General features: G+C 40.7%; 1 protein-coding gene across 3 annotated transcripts in view; it reads left to right on the forward strand.

Moving 5' to 3' along the window:
- The window catches only part of PHF2 (PHD finger protein 2), a 168,685-nt gene that overhangs the window by 127,687 nt on the left and 16,844 nt on the right, over positions 1-24,154 (forward strand). For all 3 annotated transcript variants that reach the window (XM_042451500.1, XM_042451503.1, XM_042451501.1), the window contains exons 12-17: positions 3,093-3,497; positions 5,879-5,998; positions 10,374-10,492; positions 12,463-12,641; positions 13,068-13,141; positions 14,101-14,258. In XM_042451500.1, coding sequence (XP_042307434.1) covers positions 3,093-3,497; positions 5,879-5,998; positions 10,374-10,492; positions 12,463-12,641; positions 13,068-13,141; positions 14,101-14,258 — 1,055 coding nt within the window. The remainder of the gene's footprint in view (positions 1-3,092; positions 3,498-5,878; positions 5,999-10,373; positions 10,493-12,462; positions 12,642-13,067; positions 13,142-14,100; positions 14,259-24,154) is intronic.

Here is a 24,154-nt window from a genome sequence, read left to right on the forward strand (position 1 = left end):
TTTCCCTGTACAGTGCCAAATGTTATGCATCCCTGTATTTAACAGATGGATCTTTTGACACTAATTCAAACCCAAAGGTTCCCTGTAAGGCTAGCAGTATTCTTCTATACAAATAGAGACACTGGTGTATTTCTATAAGAAACAGATTGCATGCATCCTTATGAAGTTTAACGTTTATTTCTGGTTTTAAATCTAAAAAAACTTTATTGCCAGGTTATAACAATTGGTTGAATTGGATGACATGTATGGCCTTAGAAGCAGTCTCCATCAGTAATCCCATTTCTGTTAGAAATCCCTGTTCTGTATAGTATTTTATGTTCTCAAGTACATCTTACACTGGCACCATATACTGAGTTTGGACCTGATTTGTTGGTTTATTGCAGAGGTAGGCAACCTTTTTGGGCCAGGGGCCGGGTTGCTGTCCCTCAGGCAACTGGGGGGCTGAAGCCGGGGGTGGAGCTTCCACCCACTGGGGGCGGGGCCATGTGCCAGGGGTGGAGCTTCCACCCTCCGGGGGCGGGGCCGCATGCTGGGGGTGGAGCTTCCACCCTCCAGGGCGGGGCTGCGTGCCGGGGTGGAGCTTTCACCCTCCAGGGGCCAGGCCTCCCCATCTTTGCAGGCCCCTGACGGGGCCCCAGGCCCTGTCAGAGGCCGGCAAAAAAGCCTCTTGGAGGACCCCAGCGACGGCATCGGGCCTCCAGGAGGCCCGCTGCCGCCGCCGGAGCCCTCAAATAGGGCTGCGACGGCGGCATTGGGCCTTCCTGAGGCCCACTGCCGCTGCCAGAGCCCTGTTGGAGGGCGCCAGCGACAGCATCGGGCCTCCAGGAGGCCCGCTGCCACCACCGGAGCCCTGTTGGAGGGCGCCAACGACGGCATCGGGCCTCCAGGAGGCCCGATGCCATCGCCGGAGCCCTCAAATAGGGCTCTGACGGCTGGATCGGGCCTCCAGGAGGACAAAGTCTCACGCGACCTTCTTTGAGGTCGCGCAAGACTTCGCCTCTGGGCGCCGCCATTTTGGGCGAAAAAATGGCGGCGCCCAGCGCGGCTTTTTGCCACTCTGGGCGCCGCCATTTTTTTGCCTGGCGGCGGCGGCAACCTCCCCCAGGGACCGCAAGGAAGGCCTCTGGGGGCCGGATCCAGCCCGCGGGCCGGAGGTTGCCAACCCCTGGTTTATTGGGTATTGGGTAACTTCCCAGAGAGAATACAGATGTTAGCTTTGCTGAGTTCAAGAATAGATCTATCTAGGATAGTAGCTTTCCTCTCACTGAAACCAATGGAAATTAATTGTGCTTACCCTGTCAATGAGTTCTTGGTCAGACCTACAGATTTACATAAAGACATAACAACTGACTTGATGGATCAGAGCAAAGGCACACTAGCTCCATAGTAGCAAGCAGTTATTTATGGGAAGTCCACAGGCAGGGGGTTGGACTGGATGGCCCTAGTGGTCTTTTCCAACTCTATGATTCTATGATTCTATGATTCTAAGTGAAGTAACATTTTCTCACTCATAGTGTTCCTGCTTGTATAAACTATATAGATCCATTTTGAGTACTAGTCATTTAAAGCCTTTTCTTTCATATCCCCTTTCATTGGAGTCAGAACTGGCACTAATTATTACATTTTCTGGAAAGGAATTCCATAGTGTTAACTTTGGCTGCTGCCACACTGATGCAGTTTGACACTGCTTTAACTGTTGTGGCCGCATCCAGTGCAATCCTGGGGTTTGTAGTTTGTTGTGGCCCCAGAGCTTTCTCTCTGACTGAGAATACTAAATAGCTCACAAAACTACAAATCCCAGAATCCCATAGCATTGAACCATGGGATTGTCATACTGCATTCATTCTGCAGTGTAGATGCACCCTCTGTGCTATATGATGAAATGCTTCTTTCTGTCTCTCACCATTCAGTTTCACTAAATGAACCAATCTTCTAATACTATGAACATGTAACATATGGATTTTGATAATTATTAAAATTACAGCATAAATAGAAAATAACTTCATTTTAATTTGTCATACACTGTTAATTTTTATTGTACATCTTTAATATGTTTTTTTTTTTACCTTGGGGGAAAATATAATTCAGTTTGATTTCTTCGATGCCAACTGATTTGACTTGCATTCTCTTAAAACTGATTAGCATTTTTAAACAAAGCACTGCCTTCATTTCTCTTTCATTTCCTATTGTTTTAGCAAAAAGAAATAAAAAGAGAATACTCAGATGTTAGAAACTGTAAAAGCAAGAACAAGGGAACAAGCCAAGCAAATAATAAATTACCGCCTTTATAATTATAATTAGGGGTAATCATTTTTCTAACACAGATTGCATTTCTGAATTATGCAAGTATATGACTATTATATCTGTACATTTCTGCAGAGTTTCTACATGGCACTGGACCGCCCCTTTATGTTTTGCCTTTGAAATCAGTAGAAATTATACAGAGTATGCTAGAAAATAAGTACATCCTGCTATGCTGATGCTCAGTATTAAAGTCTTCAACATTCATTTAAATCTTTACAATAGATATAGTAGGCTTATTAGGTTGTGCATTTCAGAAAGGCTAATAAAACTGACAGAACCATACACTGTTGTTGTTCTTGTGTGCCTTCAAGTTGTTTCCAAATTAAGGCAACCTTAAAGTAAACATCACTGGGTTTTATTAGCAAGATTTGTTCTGAGGAGGTTTTACCATTGCCTTCCTTTGAAGGTGAGAGTGTGTGACTTACCCATGATCAAGGTCCCCCCATACTTAGCTTCATCCCCTCTGCACTAGCAATTTAGAAATCCAGAAATGATATGGGATAGGGAGGATCACTTGGTTTATCAGCATCAGAATCTGGATCAAAATGTGATTTTTCCCATATGATTTTGTGCCTTCCTCTGTTTCCTACATTTCATCATTGATGGAGAAATGTGGTCAGAAAGCATGGAGACATAAATGGGAATTTGGTAAGTCAATATTTATGTAAGATCCATTCATTTAATGAGTTTCCTCAGCTTAAAAGTAGATTTAGAACACACCATGTAGGGATTCAAGGATCCATTTTTGACAGCTTGCTCTGAATCCTTGTCCATGTTCTCTTCTCTAGAATGCTTTGAAAGTCAATAAACCTGAAGTGAGTGCCAGTGTGAATGTTGAGGAGGTCAGTCCAGTGGAGAAAGAAGAAATACCATCGCCTGCACCACGGACTCCACCACCCCCACCACCCCCACCATCGCCACCTCCGCCACCACCAGTTGAAAAAGCCCCCAAGAAGAAAACTCCAAAAGCAACGAAAGTCCCCAAACCTGCTAAACTAGCCAAGCCACCGAAGCCCCCCAAGCCTCCCAAGCCTCCCAAACCGCCCAAGGCACCAAAGGTGAAGGGTGAAGGGAAGAAAAAAGGCAAGAAAACAAAAGAAGCTCCTCCTCAACCTGCCATTCCTAACTTGGACCTTCTTGAGGCTCACACAAAAGAGGCCCTAACCAAGATTGAAACACCAAAGAAGGGAAAGGTGAGTAGAGATGTTCAGAAAGAACAATTTGTGTCTGAAGAACCCCTTATACCTTGGGAAGGGGTAGCAGTGCTGGACCCACCCGTGGGTCACACATTGTATGGATGTCCTGGACATCCATATCTTGACTGAACAGGGGAAGTTTCTATATATTAGCTTCCAAGGGTGATAGAACCTTGGTTGCACAGGTTTTCAGCTCCCTTAATGGTCTGTTAGCATAGATCAGACAGCTATACTTTGATACGAAATGGTAGATGTAGAGTGCTTCACTGGCTGAGGGCCTTACTACTCCTTTAAAGGCATGGGCCCTTGGTGCAATTTATCATGGAGTCAAGTGGTCAGTCTTCCAACTGAGAGTTTATGAATTGTTGCTGCTATTATCCCTGTTGTTGTTTACACAGATTACACAGTACTGTAAATATTGGAGAAACTGTTACTAAAACAAATGATTGCTGGTTGGAAAACTATGGCCTAATACAGACAGCACTTTGTGGTGTGGCGGCGGCGAAACTAGGATTAGGGACCGCGCACCAATCGCATGGTCTCTAACCCTAGTACAGAGTGGCGGCATACTAATGGCAGCGTCCTGTGTACACAGGTGTCGCCATTGTAATGTAAGTGCTGCGCAACATCTGTATGGCACCGTCCGTCGCTTACGTCACGAGTGCATCAGTAGCGCACTCATGGTGTCACTCTGGCTCCTTAAAAAGAACCTGGAAACATTGGGTTCTTTTTACTCCGGAGGGAAGCCATATGATTTGGCGGCTGTGGCTTCCCTCCGGAGGGAAATAAGCCGCTGGCAGGCCACCCTTTTGGGGCAGTCTGTCCCGTACCTATGTAAATAGGTTTGAAATCTGGCAATTAGCCATCTATAACAAGGAAAGAAGGTGCACACAGTTCTCTAGACATGGAACTGCTTTATATATATTTCAGACTGAGAAACCATTCATAATAAGCTCGAAGACTGGCAGGTTTTTATTATTATCTTGATTTTGGCAGGTTATTCATAGCATAGGGAAATAATTTTCTGTTTCCTCTAAGCTTGACATTTTATGTTGTTATTGTTGTTGTTGTTGTTGTTGTGTGCCTTCAAGTCATTTCTGACTTATGGCCATCCTAAAGTGACACTATTATGCAATTCAAAGAGGCATGCTGTTGTTTTCCCAAGGCTGAGGGAATATGATTTGCCCAAGGTCACCCATGGTTTCCATGGCCAAGCAGGTATTTGAATCCTGGTGTCCAGAGTCATAGTTCAAAGCTCAAACCACAACACCATGCTGTCATTTTATGTAGCTGTCTATAAATTCCTGATACATTTTCGCTGTTATTGTTCTGAGAATTCATACTGACCAAATTAGCATATGTAATTAATATAAGATAAACTAGTTAACAATCGAAGTGTTAGGAATGTAGTTGAAAGTAAGCACATTAAAAGGAAAATGCACTAGCTCTGGTTAGACCCTTGTTGCTCTTCACACTTGTAGAGTGATCCTTTGCAATGGACCATGCAGAAGAACTATGTGTGAGGGTTCTTCCCACCATCAAGAAAACTTGTTTTTCAAGGTTCTTAGGTGACACAGGCCTCCACTGTAACAGAGGAGATGATCACATGGGATTAAAAAATGGGAGAAAAATGGAATACTCCCATCACTATAGCATGATCATGCGAAGATTTTCTCCACGATGTCACACTCATCCTGTATAACGTATAATTATAACCTTTAACTTCTCGTAACTACTCATTCATGGGGAAATCCTGTGAATGGTTTGTCAATAGTGTGAATGAAGCACTATTGGAAAAGTGTGGAAAGTAATAACAATGCATTCACACTGTTGGAGATCTCTATCGGGAACCTTTTCCCAGACTGTATTTGGATGTAGGCAATTCATTCTCATTGCTATGTTCATTTTTGGAGTAGATTTCTTTCTTATTTTCAGGTATAGTGCACTATTTTATTTGAACTGGATATATATTATGTTCTTAAATATGGAAAATTTATTTTGTTGTGTTTGGGATGGAACCACATTTTTCAGACATGCACAATAGCATGATAAGGATGCATGCACAAAATGTCCAATCATGATCTACTAATGATACTGTAACATGATTGGATTTTATTTGTACAACGTGACTGTATTTTTGCTTCATTTTTATTTCATAATTATAGCACAATTGTGTGACTATGTGGAACTATAGAGCACTATAGCACTATCCTTCCATTATTTTCCAATAGCACAACTGTGGTAGAATTGGCACTGGTGGGCTCTCCACTGAAGTTCATCACTCCACATTCCTAAAGACCTAATAGAGCTTCTGCATTTGAGATCATCTGTTGATTTGAGTTTTCTTTTGGGTTTTTTTCTTTGTTTATTTGAACTAGGCTGCCAAGAATGCTGTGAGTCCTCCTAATAAAGAACCTGCTGAAAAGCAAAATGAGGTGGAGAAGTTTGAAATTCGGGAGCAAAATAAGACCAAAACAGAAGCAAAATGGAAATATAAGGTATGACCCATCTTCTGTGCTTCTACAGATGTTTCAGTTCATTCTTAAGATATATGAACTAAATTTCTGTTGAAGATATTTTGGGAGAAAGCAAGGCTACAGGGGGTATAAATTGTACCCCAATAGTTCTCCTTACTTGTCTTTTCTTTTTCTTTTTTCTTTTTTTCTTTTCTTTTGCTGCCTATTTTATAAATAACAACAGTAACAACGTGATTGTTTTCTTGCCGGTAATGATTATGTCAGTCATTTAGACACCACATGATGGCATGCATATTTATGATTATGTCAAAATACTGGGAGAATCAACCCTGTTCATATTTGTTCTTGTGAAGTGTATATGTACAGTGGACCCTTCCCATCCGTGGGGTTCAATTCTGGATCAGAAGGTTGCAATCCATATTGTTAAATATGGCGACCAGTGCATGTTAGCCCATCAATGTGACTGGCCCACTGTATATATATATATATATATATATATATATATATATATATATATATATATACAAATGAAAAAGGTAGAAGTTGAAACACTTTGCTAACATAAAAATAGTTCTGTTTGTTAATCACTCTACTTGTCTCAGGCAGTGTGATTTTATTTTTAGTTCTGGAAAAATTTTGTACATTTTAAAGAGTGTACATTTGTGTAAATGTGCAAAAATGAAAAATGTCACAACAGTTACATTGTCACATAGACTGGTAAAAATGTAGTAGCAACTTCGGGTAGGTTGGTTGTGTGTATGGATTGTGGCTAGCTTCACAAAGGAAAAAAAAGGCAGTGGTTCTATATAGAGACCTTCTGTGGAAAACCTACCGTATATTCTCAACTATAAGTCGACCTCGTATATAAGTCGAGGGCAAGTTTTGGGTCCAAAATTATGGCTATTGCTATGACCTGTGGATAAGTCGAGGATAAAACTTAGGGTCATATAGCAAAGGCTCTAAAAGATGAAGTAAAACAAAACAACGTCAAAGAACTTACAAAAGTCCAACTGACATATCTCTTTGTGCTTCCTCTTAAGATTGGATGAATGAGAGACTAGAGGGGGTTGGTGCTTCACATATTATACTCTTGCTTTTCACCAGGGTATGGTTCCTTCTTTTAAATAAATACAATACTTGCATTGACCCATGGATAAGTCAACTCAGGTTTTTGGGTTCAGTTTTTTGACCTAAGTTTCTAGACTTATACATGAGTATATACAGTAACCAAAAAATTATTGCTGCCTTATTCTGAATGCTAGGGCAGGATCTCATGAGGGGACTTCAAAATCTTTGAAAGGTGTCCATTGCCCTGAGTTTGTCTTAACCAAAATCTTGATAATGGCAAGATGTTTTCCCACATCCCTAATCAATGCCAATTCAAAATGGGCACATTTTATTTATCCCATTACCTCCATTTCCAGACCTCTTTTGAGCACTCCTACTGTCTCCCAAGAGGAGAGGACAATGTGTAGGGGATTTCTGGCTGCAAATATGTTGCATTTTATTTTTTAAAAAAACACGCTTCTAGTTGTAGCTCAACTTTAGTAACTTACTGGTCTGGAAAACAACCATGAGCCAAACAGTGTGGTTGAGATACATAAGCAGTGGTGTTGCAAGGGGAGTGCAGACCACATCAGGTGACACCCCAGAGTGGGTGTCACGTGTGGGGCACTACACCCAGAGGGACTGGCATAGCTATTGTGTGAGCAGGAAAGGGCATGTTCCTGCTCACCAAGCAGCCACACAGACCCTAAACAGGCCCTCTGAAGGCTACAGCACTGCCATCCTCTGTGATTGCTAGGGATTGTGGTGCACTCGTGCCAGATCCTGAAGGCCTTTTCCAGGTGGGAAGAATTGTCTTAGGGGCTGCCTTCAGGGTCTGGTGTGGTTGCAGCCACGATAGAGTTGCCTTGGAGGTCACGACGCTCCCCCTTCAGCAGTGGTCTGGGCATGAGGGCAAGACAGTTCACCACCCCCTGCACTGGATGGTAACAACAACAGCCACAAATTACAGTACATCAAACTGTAATAAATACAATTAAAATCATTAAATCAATAAAACAGTCATTACCAGAGCTGGAGGTCATGGGCAATCTTGGAATAGTCCAAGTCAGTCCAAATTGGGGAGGGGGGGCTGGGTCAGTCAGTCAGGGAAGGCCTGTCGGAAGAGGTCCATCTTGATGGCTTTTTTAAAGCAGTCAAGGTTGGTGATATATCGGATCTCCTCCGGCAAGCCATTCCATAATTTAGGAGCAGCAGATAAAAAGGCCCTCTGAGAAACCATAACCAGCCTGGTCTTTGTTAGCTGTAATAAGTTTTTTCCACAGGACCTAATGTGCGGGATGGATTATATGGAAGAAGGAGATTCTGCAAGTAGGCTGGACCCAAGCCATGAAGGGCTTCAAAGGTCATCACTAACACCTTGTACTGTGCCCAGAAACTAATAGGCAGCCAGTGAAGAGATTTCAAAATTGATGTTATATGGTCACCTCTAGGTTTTCCAGTGACTGATCTGGCAGCCATATTTTTAACTAACTGCAGTTTCCAAACTAAGCACAAGGATAGCGTCATGTAAAGCGCATTACAGAAGTCAAGTCATGAGGCTACCAGCCCATGTACTACAGTTTTCAGGTCCCCTGGTTCCAGGAAGGGTTGCAGCTGGCGTATTAGCCGAAGCTGATAACAAGCACTCCTGGCCATCAGTTCTATCTGGGTAGACATCTGAAGGGACGAATCCAGGATCATTCCAAAGCTGAGAAGACAGTCCTTTAGGGGAAGTGTCATCCCATCCCAGACTGGTTGACATATCTTCATACCGGGATTAGGGGTCCCTACAATGAGTACTTCCATTTTATTTGGAATCAGTTTTAGTCTGTTTTTCCTCACCCAGTCCATTACCGCCTTAAGGCATTCATTCAGAGGAGAGATGCCATCCTTAGTCTGAGCACCAAACCGAGGCATGTAGAGATATATCTGGGTGTCATCAACGTACTGATAACAACCCACCCCATGTCTCCGGATGATCTTCATGTATATATTAAATACGATTGGGGACAGAATGCCGTCTTGAGGGATACCAAATTTAAGCTCCCTTTTAGAGGAGCAACTGTCCCCAAGCATCACCATTTGGAATCTGCCCGATAGGATCGGAACCACCACAATGCAGTGCCCCCAATTCCCAGTTCTCCCAAGTCTTCCAGAAGCATACCATGGTCGATGGTATCAAAGGCTGCTGAGAGGTACAGAAGTACCAGCAGGGTTACACTTCCCCTGTTCCCCTTTTGATACCCAGATGAATATCATCCATTAAGGTGACCATAGCAGTCTCAACTCCATATCCTGCCCTAAAACCAGTTTGAAATGGATCCAGATAATCTGTTTCATCTGAGACTGTTTGGAGTTGAAGAGCAACAGCCTTCTTTGCTCAAAAATGGGAGATGTGAGACTGGTATATTGTTGTTCCTGTCCAAGGGGTCTAGGGAAGGCTTTTTCAGAAGCAGCCTACCACCACTTCTTTTAAGCAAGATGGAACCTGGCCTTCCCTAAGAGATGTATTAATAATGTGCTTCAAAAGTGTCATTGTTGCATCTCCACCTTGGACAACCAGCCATGAAGGGCAAGGATCGAGAGGGCAAGTTGTTTTCTTCACACTGCCGACATCAGCAACATCACTGTATATAAGCATGAATCCTAACCAAAACTACATTCTTTCAGTTGAGTTTTACTCAAAAAATGGTACCATTAGTAAAAGAAAAGATGAAAGCCATTAAAACAAAACAAAAACACAGTGTGGTCCAATTGGCTTGGCCCACCCATAACTGCTTTCTGTTGTGGAAGGCCCATATTTTAAACCACTGCATTAGCTTTGTGTCTTTAGAGATTTACCAGATTTTTAAAGATAATTTTTAATATCTTTAAAAATTATTCACATGGTCCTTCCTTCTTTGCAATCAGCAGCCTTCCTATCTGAAATCTAGACCTGAAATCTAGAACTGATTGCACATTTCAAGTATCCATCTGACTGCTCTCAAACCAATTTTTAAGGCTAAAGAGGGTGGTGGTTGTTCCTTTGCATTATTTCTGTACTTCACAAAGATTCAGTGTACTATTGCTTTATTGCAGCTAAATGATGGCAGTTCCAGCATCCTCACTGCTGTGTTACTGTTAGACTGATTCTGGGCAGCACTACTTCCAGATGATCCAAAATACTGATTTTCCCCCTTTTGTGACAAGTTTTCTGATGGAGACAGATTTTATTATGGCAAGATTTGCATGTGCACTGTGTTACCTATATGTGTATTGTAACTGGCACATCCTTTAACTGGCACACCCAAATATCACACAGATAAAATAATTGTTATCCTGAACTGTTTTCTGTTTCCCTAAATTTCAGAACAGCAAACCTGATTCATTATTGAAAATGGAGGAGGAACACAAATTAGAGAAGACACCCTTATCAGGAAACAAGGACAATAAATTTATGTTTTCATTTTCCAACAAGAAACTGTTGGGGTAGGTACAATTTTGGTGATTTGTGATGATTAACCCATTTGGAACATGTTTATTTGGTTAGATGCTTAGTTTGTCCGTAACTGGATACACCAAGCACAGTAGAAAATAGCAAAATATGAAAATCATGTAGCCCATATAAGAAGCCCCTCTGTGGGCACATGTGCCAGGTGCAACCACAGAATTGTGATCATAATCAGTATTGTAGGGCTGGCACATCCTTTAACTGGTGGTCACAAGACGTGTATCATGCAGTTGAAAGTTCCAGTGAAAATGTTCATTAATAGTTATCTGAGGACTGGAGGAGCTCTTGAGAAGCATGTACTTGGTGGCAGGCTATATGTTTGTGTCCACCACAGCATACAGACTTCGATGGTTAATAGCAGGTGGGAAGTGCCAGACCAACCTACCTCCCCACATCTTATAGTTGGTGCTCATGAGTGAATTGAACTGACTAAATTTAATTGGTGTACTGACAATAGAGAAGAGGTTATTGACAGAATCATCAGAATTGATGTATGTGTTGATTGTTTGGTTTTGTGTTTTGTTTTGCTATATAGATTTGTTCTATTGTGCTTAAATATCCTAAAGGCACCAAATTCCATCTGATCTCCGAAACTAAGCAAGGTCAATCCTGGTGGTGCAGGATTTACTGCAAAGCCTGAAAAAACTTTGACCTTGGAGATGGAAACTAAAAAGATGACCTTGTCATACCATATGATTGTGAGTTCAATACCAGCCAGGGCTCAAGCTTGACACGGGCTTGCATCCTTCTGAGGTTGCTAAAATGAGTACCCAGCTTGTTGGAGGCAACAAGCTTACAGTTGTAAACCGCTTAGAGACTGCTTAGGTGGTAAGAAGCAGTATATAAATGAAACTGCTATTGCTATAGTGCTTGGGTGGGAGACTGCCAAATAATACCTGGTTCTGTTGGCTAAATTTCAGGAGAAGGAACTGGTGTGGTAAAACCACTTCTAAATATTCCTTACCTAAGTATTCCTTACCTAAAAAGTTCCTGTGAAAACCATGGGATTACCATAAATCAGCAGGCAACTTGAAGACACATACACACACATTTGTTCTGGCTCTAGAAATGGTATGGGCCATTAATTGAAACAGATTAACAATGATTATGACAATGATTATGAACACCCATCATTCAGAGTTTGCATGTTTCATCATCATATATGGCTTGGCTAAAATGCCTTTTTATACTTTCCAGTTTAAACAAGCTCTACCAGTCTAAACAGGTAGATCTGTGAGATTGGGTTTATTGTTCTGTTCTGCAGTGCTGTGTTGAGACTGGTCCTGGGACCTGAACAGGCCAGCAAGGTGGACCAGAGGATGCAGCACATGAAAGAGCTCCAAATAAGCATCTTGGTATGACAAGATCATCTTTTTAGTCTCAAGCTCCATGGTCAAAGGTTTTTCAGGCTCCAGGTGTTTCCTAGCTGTGCTTGGGCTGAGTGTATTTTCTATAGGCACTACTGGTTCCTCAGCCTCTGAGTCTGCATCTAGGCCTCTTCTGAATTCATGGGCCATGGCTGAACAATTTCTGGTTTTGTTTGTAATTGTAATTTGATTCTTTACTTCCTTTTTTAAAAAGTGATTTTTTAAAAAAATGTTTACTATGTATTAATTCATTAATTATTTGCACAGTTAATTAAATACCCAGACGTTATTAATCTGAAGGCAATGAGTGAAAATTAGGATAGCAATACAGAAATATAATGCCTGCTATTTTATACTAAATTATGTGGAGTCTGTAGTTTCTCTTACTAGTGAAGTCTAGTTTTGATTTGTGCTCATTACAGTTAATGAGTAATAATAAAAATGAAATGTTTTGCATGCTTCTCTACATATACTCACCTGTTGATTATATGATCCTTCCATTTCCTGTTCATGGAAAAGAGAGAATGTGATGATCTGGCCCATTAGTGTCCTTTCTGACAGCATCTCTGTTGTTTAAATAGTTCAAAGGGAGTGAAAACACAGTTGAATCCTGGTATATTTGGATCACTGCAAAATTTCAAAGAAGATAAAACAAAACCTGTGAAAGATGAGTATGAGTATGTCTCAGATGATGGAGAATTGAAAATTGATGAATTTCCAATTAGAAGAAAGAAAAACACTACAAAGAGAGATTTGTCCTGTAAGATTGATTTTTCTTTTCTGTTATGAAAACTGCTGCCTAAACTAGTAATCTATCTGATTGTAGCAATAGGAAAATGTCAGTCAGAGCCCTTTAGAAGCCATTCAGAATTCTTGCTTATGGGCTGGATGATCCATGTGTGGCTGATTAAAGAAGGTAAAACTGAGCTCAGTGCCATGCAATTTGCCCACACATAGCAGAAACAGGCAAGCATACATGGAATTTTTTGTTCTGAAGATGACTTCTGGGTGTGGCTAGGTGGGAAGGATAGTTGTTTAATCTCTTGTTTGTATTATGTTTGTATATTTTGGATAGTAGAATTATGAAGAGGTGTCTAAAGGCCTTTTGGCATAGGTTGCACATGTAAAAGTGGATGAATACTGTTACTAGCAAGGTACATATTTCTCTCTTTCAATTTCTTTCTAGTTTTATCAGATACAAAAGAAACTGCACATCCCACACCAGTGAAGAAATCAAAGGTGGAATCTGTATTGTATAAGGTATTCTGTTGTTTTATTAATGCTGTTCCATATGCACTTTTATTCATAACAAATATTGTATTTGGATGTTGCATGTTGACCATTCTTACATGACATAAAGCTATATTGTTACTTGTTATAGATAGCTTTGTGTACTTAGTCTTACATACTTAATCCTATATACTGAAAAGCAACAATGTCAACTTAATGATCACTGGTGGATTCCATGACATTGTGCTGGTGAATCTTTTTTGAGTTTTAGCTGAAAGGAGCTATGCAGGGTGCTGGGCCTATTTGAGGAATAGATTTCACAGCATTGGATAGCTCTTTTAAAGTCTGAACTGAAACCCAAAGTGGATTCACAGTTCCAATGACAGGGAAGCCATCAGACCCCACTCCATCTGTTATTTTACAATCAAAATGATCTTTCGGTCATGTCCTATGTGTCACAAGCAGAGGACTGCTTAGGACTTTCCCCTTTCTTTTCCCCCCCACTTGTCATCTTTCTGCCCTCTCCAGATCTGCTCCAGAGGGTCATTTTGCTGGGGTGGAGTGGGGAAATCTCTTCTGCCTGTGATGTCTATAATTCTATGGGCAGACAAGCAGCATTGCGCATACTATGGTGTTTATTTTCTTTGGAGGGATTGTTGGAAATTAGCAGTTTTCTTAGATTGATTGAGTGACAAAACACATGCCATGCAGGCAAAAGCTCCCATGATCAGTTCCTACATTCTTTCTGATAGGCTAAAGCAGACTTTCTGAAAGCCTGGAAAGCCTCTGGTAGTCATTATAGAGAAATCAAGGCAATGTGAACCAATGGTCAGATGATATAAGGCAGCTTCCTTTGTTTCTAGATCATCAAATGAATTCTTATATTTCCAGGGGAGGGGAAATGAGGAGATGCTAGCATCACACCACAAATTGAACAATTCAGTATGGCCCTTTCAATTTTAAAAGACCTTCTCTCACTGACTTTCCAGAGTGATGACTCCTCAGATGAAGATTCTCTCCACATTGACACAGAAGCCAAGCCAGGGCGCAATTCAAAAGGAAAGAAAGAAACTGGAAGCTCAGCAGGCATCCTGGATCTTTTGCAGGCAAGCAAAGAAGTTGGGGGTTTAGAGTATAACACCAACAGGTAAGTATAGAGTGTCATCTGCAATGCAGTTAGAATCAAATGGTGTTGTTCTACTGATGGAATTGCTTCCATCAGAGGAACCATGGGGAGGAATGTAATTTCCCCTCCCCTTAGTATCCCAGCTTGTCCTCAAACCCTGGCTTCTGAGAACACCCTACCTCAGAACAGGTTTTTAGAAAAGGGCAGCAAGCTAAAGGTGTTGTCATGCTTGTATTTGACTACTGGTGTTATGCTGGATTTGGGCTTCTGATGTTGTCTCATAGAATCATAGGTTTGGATGAGATCACAAGGGCCATCCAGTCCAAACCCCTGCCATGCAGGAACTCACAATCAAAACATCCCTGACAGATGGCCATCCAGCCTCTTTTTAAAAACCTCCAAAGAAAGAGACTCCACTACTCTCCGAAGCAGTGAGTTCCACTGTCAAACACTCTTATGTCAGGAAGTTCCTCCTAATGTTCAGGTGGAATCTCTTTTCCTGACGCTTGCATCCATTGTTCTGTGTCCTATTTTCTGGAGCAGCAGAAAACAAACTTGCTCCATTCTCAATATGACATCCCTTCAAATATTTAAACAGGGCTATCATGTCACCTCTTTACTGTCTTTTCTCTAGGCTAAACATACTCAGCTCCCTAAGCTGCTCCTCATAGGACATGGTTTCCAGACTATTCACCATTTTGGTTGCTCTCCTCTGGACATGCTTCAGCTCACGAATGCATATTAGCCAAGACTTGCAGTGGCAAAAATGTTTTTGTTTTGTATAAATTCTGGTGGTGGTGGTGGTGATTGGCCCGAGCTCCAGAGGAAAGCAACTGTAGGATATGTGTGTAAAACCATTACAAAACTGGAATCCTGCCTACAAAAAGGCTGAAAATCTACCTAAACAATAACAGTAACAAGAATTATTTATTTTAAAATAAATGATCAAGAAAAAATGTGAACTATTTAATTCATAGAACTAAATGTGTTCGATTCATTTGTTCATTTTCCTAATCCTTTAGGAGGAGGTGCTTGAAAAAACTGGCTCAAATAGCAAACTGTTTTGAAAATTAATTTCTCCAAAGGCAACAAAAATGAAATGGGTCTCCCTATTTGTTCATTTGGAACAATCTCATTGCTTATGTGCCACTAACTTTGTTGCTGTGTAAACCTTTCTGTAAGCATGTGGACTGAAGTGTTTACTAAACAGAAAATCAAAGTTTGTAGTAGACAATTTCAAATGAAAATAGATTTTCACTTGAAATGAAGTAGTAAATCAGAAAGCAGTGAATTTAAATGAACTGTGAAGGCAAGAGGCAATGCTTTGGAACTGGAATATGCAGATCTCAAGCTGTTCTAGGGCTTGGTCATACATTTTCCCTGGAATTCTTTGCAGTGCTGTATTCTAGCCTGGATTAGCACAAGGGGACTATTTCCATGTGATTCTGTTCCATGTTACTGTGGTAATCCATGTTACCGTGGTAATGTATTAAACTAGGAATTACATGGATGTATGTAATTCTTTTGAATGTTTCCCAAGCCAACATACCTTACCACCAATTCAATACACTATGTGTATAAGCCAATTTAAATTGAAACTGAAGTCTCTCCAAAACGATCTTAGAGCTCCTTTAGCCAGTATATCCCCAGACTTGAGGTTCCACAGCATTGATGACTTCGCATTAAACATCTCAATGCATTCTGTAGGTAGTTTGGTATCAGTGTGTTATATCAGTTTTGCTTTTGGAGAAGCAGCTGAGATTCCTGTCCTGTGCACTGAAGCATAGAATCGAGCTCTAGATGAATGCAATTTTCAGATTTCCTTTTTCCTCTCAACTTTCTTTGTTCTTCTTTAAACTAAATTAAATTGTGTAGGCTTCATTCTCTATCATTCCCTGCTTATGAAACTGCTTATTGATTAATGCTGAATAAGGCCAGTAGTGTTCCATTTTCTCATGCACAGGCTATTCTAGATGTCTCTCTGTATTTATTCCATCGGTTTTCTCTTTATTTTTTGTGTTCTTTCTCTGTAATCTTCAGTTCCTTCCCTTCATTCCTTCCTTCTGAATAATCTTACCAACCTTGTCCCACAGAATCTCTTCTGGAAGAAACAACAGCTGGTTAATACCTTACTGCAGTTACCTCAATTGTGATCTGTAATATTTTGTTGTACAAGCAGAAGTGGTCTGTAACATTTTGCTACTTCAAGAGAAGAACAAGAGGTCATCACTGCACTTCCCGCTACAGAAGCTGGATTAACAGTTGAATCTTACTTTGGCATGGGGAGTGAAAAAGTATTCTTATCTGAGGGCATGAGGGCCATTAGAGGATACAAGACAGGCTGCCCAGAATGCAGCTTTGCTTTGCAACAGAAAGCAGATGCCAGAGGTTTGGCCCTCCCATCATAGTGTCATTTGCTGCTAGAGGTGAACACCTCATTCTGCCTCATGTCAGGGTATATTTCTGGAATTATTTTGTGTTACTACACTTTAGTATGAAGATAAAACATCACTTAATGGAATTCACCTAACAGTTGTGCATTTCTAACTACAATGTTTCTGAGCCATTCCATTTCTTGCCATTTGGTTTGCTGAGAAAATAATTACCAAAGGTCCCTCCTCTCTAAATCACATGTGAACTTCACAAATTTCAGTGTTTACAAAGAGAAAGGTTTCAAAAGCTATATGGAATTTCATCCATAATGGTAGATGAAAGTTGAAGTGCCCTTCTTCTCTGAGCTGTATATTGTTTGCGTTCCCAAATTTTCAGCTCAGTTATCTGATGCAAATACACATTGTATTTGTGGTGTTTGACTGACTGAGAGAACTACTTAGGCAGTTGTAAACTATTTTAAAAGATGCACTGGAACTTTATTTCTTAGGATATATCTACACTGTAGAAATAATGCAGTTTAACACCACTTTAACTACCATGGCTCCATCATACAGAATCCTGGAATCTGTAGTTTTGTGAGACACAAAAAGCTAAAGAACTTGTAAAACTTAAAATCCCAGATTCCATAGGATGAAACTACAGTACTTAAAGTGGTGTCAAACTGCATTATTTCTACAGTGTAGATGCACTCTTACTTAATTTCAAAGTGGGTTATTTCCATTTATTTGGTTTCTGTCCCACCTTTTCTCAGAATTGCCCCTGGGTGGCTAACAACTTACACAAAACATGATCAAAATAATATTAAATCAACAAGTTTATTGATTAGTCAGCTGACCATATCACTAGAATACTAAATACAGTTACAAAATTACAACATATAAAATACAAGATAAAAAATATCAAAAGGGCTGCAAATATACAAAGATAACACTGAGTCACACTTAAAACTCAAATAGGGGTTAAAATGGGCACAGACTAACTAAAAGCAAATTTAATAAAATGAGATACAAAATAAAACAGTCTAAAATAAGACTAGCTAGAGAGTTAACAATAAAAGTGTTTAAATGAACTCATTGCCGTGACACGAAACCCCGTTTTGTACAATAAATTAATCTCTCAAGCGAGCAACATTAACTACAATTTTTGCTACACATCACACTATATGTATGTTCTCTCCAGAGAAAAGATAAGACAATTTAGCTGAAAGATCTCAGTAGGTCATTCTATCCAATCAAAAATCATAGCTCCTAAATTATAAATGGAAATAGCCATTAGCACACACAACAGAAGAACAGTTACCTGTGCACCAAAAACCTACATAGTTGCAACTGAATGACAGCATTTAGGTGGAAAGCTATCTTTATTGAAAGAGAGTTCCAGGGTGCTGTCACTGAAACGACTCACCATGTTTGGAAGCTACAAAGGCGACTTTCTTCAAAAGCATGATAATCAGAGCTCACTCGCTAAACTTAAACTCTGGGCTGGTCAGAACTGGTAAAGTACCTGAGCTATTAAGTGTTTTATATGCTAATATTAACATGTGCCCTACTAACAATAAAAAGGGCTTTTTGGGGTATGTCCATAGGAAAAGTAAGAAGAGGGAAATTGTAGGGCCACTATGCAGATATGCTAATGGGACAGAGAAAAGGCAGAACTACTCAACACTTTTTTTGCTTCAGTCTTCTCACCAAAGGAAAAGGGTGCTCAACCTGAGGAAAATGGAGCAGAGGACACAATAGGGGAAATGCAGCACAGGATAAGTAAAGAGGTAGTACAGGAATACTTGGTTAATGAATTTAAGTCTCCAGGATGATCACATTAATAGACTAGAAAGCTGGGCCAAAGCTAACAAAATGAAATTCAACATGGAGAAATGTAAGGTACTGCACTTAGTGTGGATAAATGAAATGCACAGATATAGGATGGGGGACACTTGGCTGAATGAAACTACGTGTGAAAGGGATCTAGGAGTCCAAGTAGACCACAAGTTGAACATGAGTCAACAGTGCGATGTGGCAGCTAAAAAGGCCAATGCAATTTTAGGCTGCATCAATAGGAGTATAGTGTCTAGATCAAGGTAAGTAATAGTGCCACTGTATTCTCTTTGGGTCAGGCCGCACCTGAAATACCATGTTCAATACTGGCCACCACAATTCAGAAATGATGTTGACAACCTGGAGTGTGTCCAGAGGAGGGGGACTAAAATGGTGAAGGGTCTGGAAACCATGCCCTAAGAAGAGAGATTTAGGGCTGGTACAGACTACCAGGAAGCAGAATCCTGGCAGTGATAGTAGGGTTTGGGAGTGTGCACCAACATTTGTTCAACCCTGCCCACATGGGCTGCATGTCCATGACATGTGGGAGCCCAAGCGCCCAAACTGCTCTGGGGGGAAAAGCCGTCATAGGGCTGGCACAAAAAAGGAGCCGCCTAGAGAGGCTCCTTTTAGATAGTGGGTTTGTGCTGCAGCATGCGGATGCTGCTGCACAGATACGGGGCAAAGATGAGCGGCATGGAGCCATCCATCTGTACTGCCGCTTAGAGAGCTGGGTATGTTTAGACTGGAGAAGAGAAGGTTAAGGGGTGATATGATAGCCTTCTTTAAATATTTGAAAGGGATGTCATATTGAGGATGGAGTAAGCTTGTTTTCTGCTGCTCCAGAGAATAGGACCTGGGACAATGAATGGAAGCTACAGGAAAAGAGATTCAACTTCAACATTAGGAGGAACTTCCTGACAGTAAGGGCTGTTTGACAGTGGAACATACTCCCTCAGAGTGTGGTGGAGTCTCCCTCCTTGGAAATCTTTAAACAGACTGGATGGCCATCTGTCGTATATGTTTTGATTGTGATTTCCTGCATGGCAGAGGGTTGAACTGGATGGCCCTTGTCTCTTCCAACGCTATGATTATATGATTCTGTTATTTTATTAACACCTTACACTGTGCCTAGAAACACAATGGACTGTTTTAAGAGAGGCTCTGTGGAGAGTGCCCTATAGTAGTCCAGTCAGAACATTATGAGAGCATGAACCGCTGTCTCCTTGGATTATGAAACATACATTCTTGACAAATCAGTTGTAGCAATCCATATGGCATTTTGAATCAAAGGGTGCTCCTCAAATTATGTGCCTGCTTCATTGGGGGTCCTATGCAACCCCTATCTGTAAATGGTTTGCTTTTTATCAGGAATTAATTTGCCAGGATTAAAAAAATTGCATGGCTCAGATAAAGGGATAAATATTCCAGAATGATTATAGTTGAGTATTATATCTAATAGTATTGGAAAACCATCATTTCACTTGAACTTACAATAAACCCCCATAAAATTAATTTAGAAGTAGTTCTTAACATCTGTTAGGTTCAATAAAATCTTCCTGGATGGGTTCCAGGTTTGAGAGAACTCTGTGCCATTTTATGTTATTTATTAAATAAAACTAATTTTTAGCCTGCTGTATTTCAAGAGCCCTTCCCCAAGTGAGATACAATTAAGAATAACTTTTCTAAACCTCTGTTTTGTATAGGGGGAAATGGTTGGTGAATGTTAAACAATTTTTATAAAGCCATTGATTTTTCAATAATTTTGCTTACATTTAATTGATTGATCACAACAAAAGCTTTGCCAATTATTGGAAATCTGTTGCTGTTCCATCACCAAAACTCTTGACATAACAAAAACGTATAAATTATGAATTGTAACTAGATGAAAAATGGAATATACATTGTTGTTGTTATTGTTGCTATTATTAACCCACCTTTTCCCCAGTTGGGGACTCAAATTAACTTAGATCAAATTTTTTAAAAAAACATATAATTAAAAATTCACAAAAAGCCAAAGTTAAAAAGACATTAAACAATCAGGAAAATTAAAAGTACAGTTGACCCTCAATATCCATGGGGGATCCGTTATGGAACCACCACCCCCAGCAGATACCAAAATCCCCAGATGTTCAAGTCCGTGTTGTCCACAATGGTGCTGCTGCCACATGGCTGTGCTGCCATTGGTGAAAAGGAACTTTACCTAAATGGCAGGCAGAGGGAAGAAGGTTACCACCAACCCAGCGAGCAGGATTCTGGCACCAGCCTCGGGCTTCAACCTCCTCCACGCTTGCTGCTTCCCCTGCTTCTTTCTCCTGCACCTCTTCCTCCTCCTCCTCTTCTGCCTCTTCCTTCTCTTGATCTACCTCTTCCTCCTCCTCCTCCTCTGCCGTCACTTCTTTCTCCTCTGCCTCCTCCTCTGCCTCAATGTGGGCTTGCCATCCATGGATGTGCTCAGGCAGAGGACACACAGAAGAGCACACAAGCAAGCCTCCTCCCCGCTCACACAAACAGCCTTGATCCAAAAGGCACAAGGTTACCAAAACACTATGGAACAATAGAATACTAACAAGCACACAAGCAAGTCTCCCAGTTCACACAAATAGCCTTACCCCTACAGACACAACAGTTTTAACCCCAAAAAAGTCTCCCCAAAGACTCTCTAGACCTGGAGAGATTTAACCGAACGAACACAAAGTCACCTTAAGCTGTTTCTTCTACCACACCCCCACAAAACCCTTTTTTGGCCTTGCCTGTTAGTTGAGTTCCTGTTCAACTCTTCATAATATGAGTTCATATGCCACAAGGTGCATGCTGCTGGCCCTCAGCCAAAAGACTGAGGCAGCAGTTAGATAGAGCTAATGTCTGCTAGGTCCAGCTCCAAGCAACTCGGTCCTCAGCAGAATCCTTGACCCCTTAGGTCAGTGATTCCCAAACTTTGTATTCCAGGTGTTTGGGACTTGCAAACTATTGGCTAAGATGGCTGAGGCTTCTGGGAGATGAAGTCCAAAACACCTGGAGAACTAGGATTTGGGCATCACTGTCTTAGTTCAAGGAGTGCACAGTCCCAAAAACAAAAATCCCCTCACAAGCCTTAAAAAAAGTCAAAGAGTCAAGATGACCTCCCCAAAACACCGCTCACTTTGTGTCCTCCCTTCAGAGAGGGAGGGAGGGAGGGAGCTGAATATGCTCACTTTCAGCAGGTGAAGACCATGTATTAAAAGGACAAAGTGGCAAAGTGTAGCTAACTAATCCTAGTTTTATAGCACACAGAAGGCATAAAAGGAAATATCCCAGTTAAATTCAGATAGAAGCTGATGTTAGTAGATTTATTCCTTCTGGGTATTTTTGGAAAGATCAAGAAACATCTGAAGTTCTGGAGTGATTAAGAGTGTAGTATTTTCAATGAATTGTTCACTCACAGTTCAAAGATACATTTGGCCAGAGGAATAATCTTTATGATGCCAAGACATCAACACACACATTATTTAAGAAAACTCTCATCCATAATTTTTAAATTCACAGATAATCTTTACTTTCTTTTTTAAAAAAATATAAATCGATAACCACTAAAACTACAAAAGAGGATGCAATTTCCCCGACCTTAATAATTGTTTCCTGTTTCAAATTTCACTACAAGCAAATCCAGAATTATTAAGCTGCAAAGGTTGCCTAATGAAAAACATATTGGGCACAACCCAATGTAAACATCTCCCATGCAACACAAAGAAAGAAAGAAAGAAAGAAGGAAACCTAGTTGATATTTAAAGGAAGTTATTCCATCACAGGGCAACTGAGTGTTAAACCAAAGGCAAAGTGACAGAATGCAGAATTAAAGGACACAGTGCATCAGCAGCTTTCTCTTTTCACACACTACTGAAATGAACGAGTTTGCTCAGGAGAGAACGCCAGTAGATTTTGCCCAAATGTTTTACCACTTTGAGAGCTTGTTGGACAATCAGTCTGTGGCTTGCCACCCCCCTACCCAGAGCCACTGGTTTTGATCATATCCCTCCATTTATTTGCTAAGGCTGTCTTGCTTCAGGCAGTTCCGTTTTAATTTGCCCATTTAGCAGGCTGCTTTTGATGGTCCATTTGCGCTGTATCGGGGGCTCAAGGTTTTAAGGAAGCTGTTGGAGAAAATAAGCAAGTGGTCTGAAATGATAACTGCTGAAACCAAGGCAGTTCAAGCCTGGTATAAAATGGTGCATTAGACTAGTCCTTGAAAACCTCTTGAGATATTTTATGTTACTATAAATCTGAAAAGAGGCTACAAAGTTTTAGTATGTATTGTTAAAATATTTAATATTACAGTTGGTCATGTATATCCATGGATTCTGCATCCACAAATTCAACCATCCATGTCTTCAAAATGTTTCAAAAAACAATAATTCCCAAAATCAAACCTTAATTTTACCATTTTATCTAAAGAACACCATTTAATTTGCCACGTATTGAATGTGATAAGCATATGTGGATTTTGATATCCACAGGGGGTGTATGTGTTCCTAGAACCAAATTTAAGCAGATACCAAGGGCTCATTGTACTGTATAGTAAAAAGAGCCCAGAAAAGTTTATTTTTTTCCTTCAGACAGCATGGCTGTGTTGCCTAGGAATTCTGGGTGTTGTCATCCAAAAAAAGTAATATTTTTAAGCATTGACCAGAAATAGAAAGTAGTACAGTAACAGAATAATGGAACAAATTGAATATAACCCCAAACAATAGCCATCCTGTTTTTAATGTGTGCCAGAGCACGATGATGAGAACAGGCTAATGTTTTCACCAGCTCCCTCTTCTGAATTGGTTTTCCTGATTAGGGAAGGCAAGCCCCAACCACACTTTGTCCTGCTGGGAAAAAGCTACTCTGTTATTTCCATATTTCAACCCCTGTCCCAGGAAAAAAACAAACCCCCAAGACTGGTCTTTTGCCTGGCATTTACTGGAGCAGATGGGGAAAGTAAGGTGGACAAGTGAGTCCCTAGCAGGACTGTCTTCTGCATGGTGCTATAACATGGGAAGAGGCTGAATGCCCAAGGTCCAATGTTGGTGGAGAGGGTGGGGAGCCAAACTGACCTAGAAGGGCCAGCTTTTCATCCCAGAGAACTGTCAGGGAAGCATTCAATCAGCCTGTAGTTTGAAAGGACATATCTGATGGCCATATATCCATGTTCTTTATAGGACTTTCCCTTTAGGCATTCCTTAGACCAGTAGCAGCTGGTGCCTTTCCTGTCAGTTTTGTGGTGAAGAAACTTCAGAAGTTAGTTTGAAATTTAAAGAAGTTGTTCAAGGTGCTAAACCAGAGGCTGCCACTGATTCTATTAATATAATAGTCTGCGGAAGGGGACGGGGAGGAGGAGGAGGAAAACCTCAAAGTAGGTTTTCCCCATTTCGCCCTAAATCCTTTTGTGGGGGAAGCATAACGGATTATGGAACATTTTATTTTGAAATGATAAATAAGATGTTTAAGACAAGAAGTTCATGCATTTATTGTCCCAGAATCATTCTTAAAAACTATAGGAACTATAGGAAAGACTGAAAAGACTTTATGTAAGACTATGTACAATATCAGATCATTACAATTCATGCTCTTGGTTTCTTTTTCTCATTAATTTTTGTGGGAATGAGTGACTTACGTCTGCTTGACAGTAGACAGAACTACTCAACATAAAATACTTTCCTCTGTTTTACTAATGTTACTGATATTACG

This window comes from Sceloporus undulatus, chromosome 2, assembly GCF_019175285.1.
Source record: "Sceloporus undulatus isolate JIND9_A2432 ecotype Alabama chromosome 2, SceUnd_v1.1, whole genome shotgun sequence".
Classification (NCBI taxonomy): Eukaryota; Metazoa; Chordata; class Lepidosauria; order Squamata; family Phrynosomatidae; genus Sceloporus; species Sceloporus undulatus.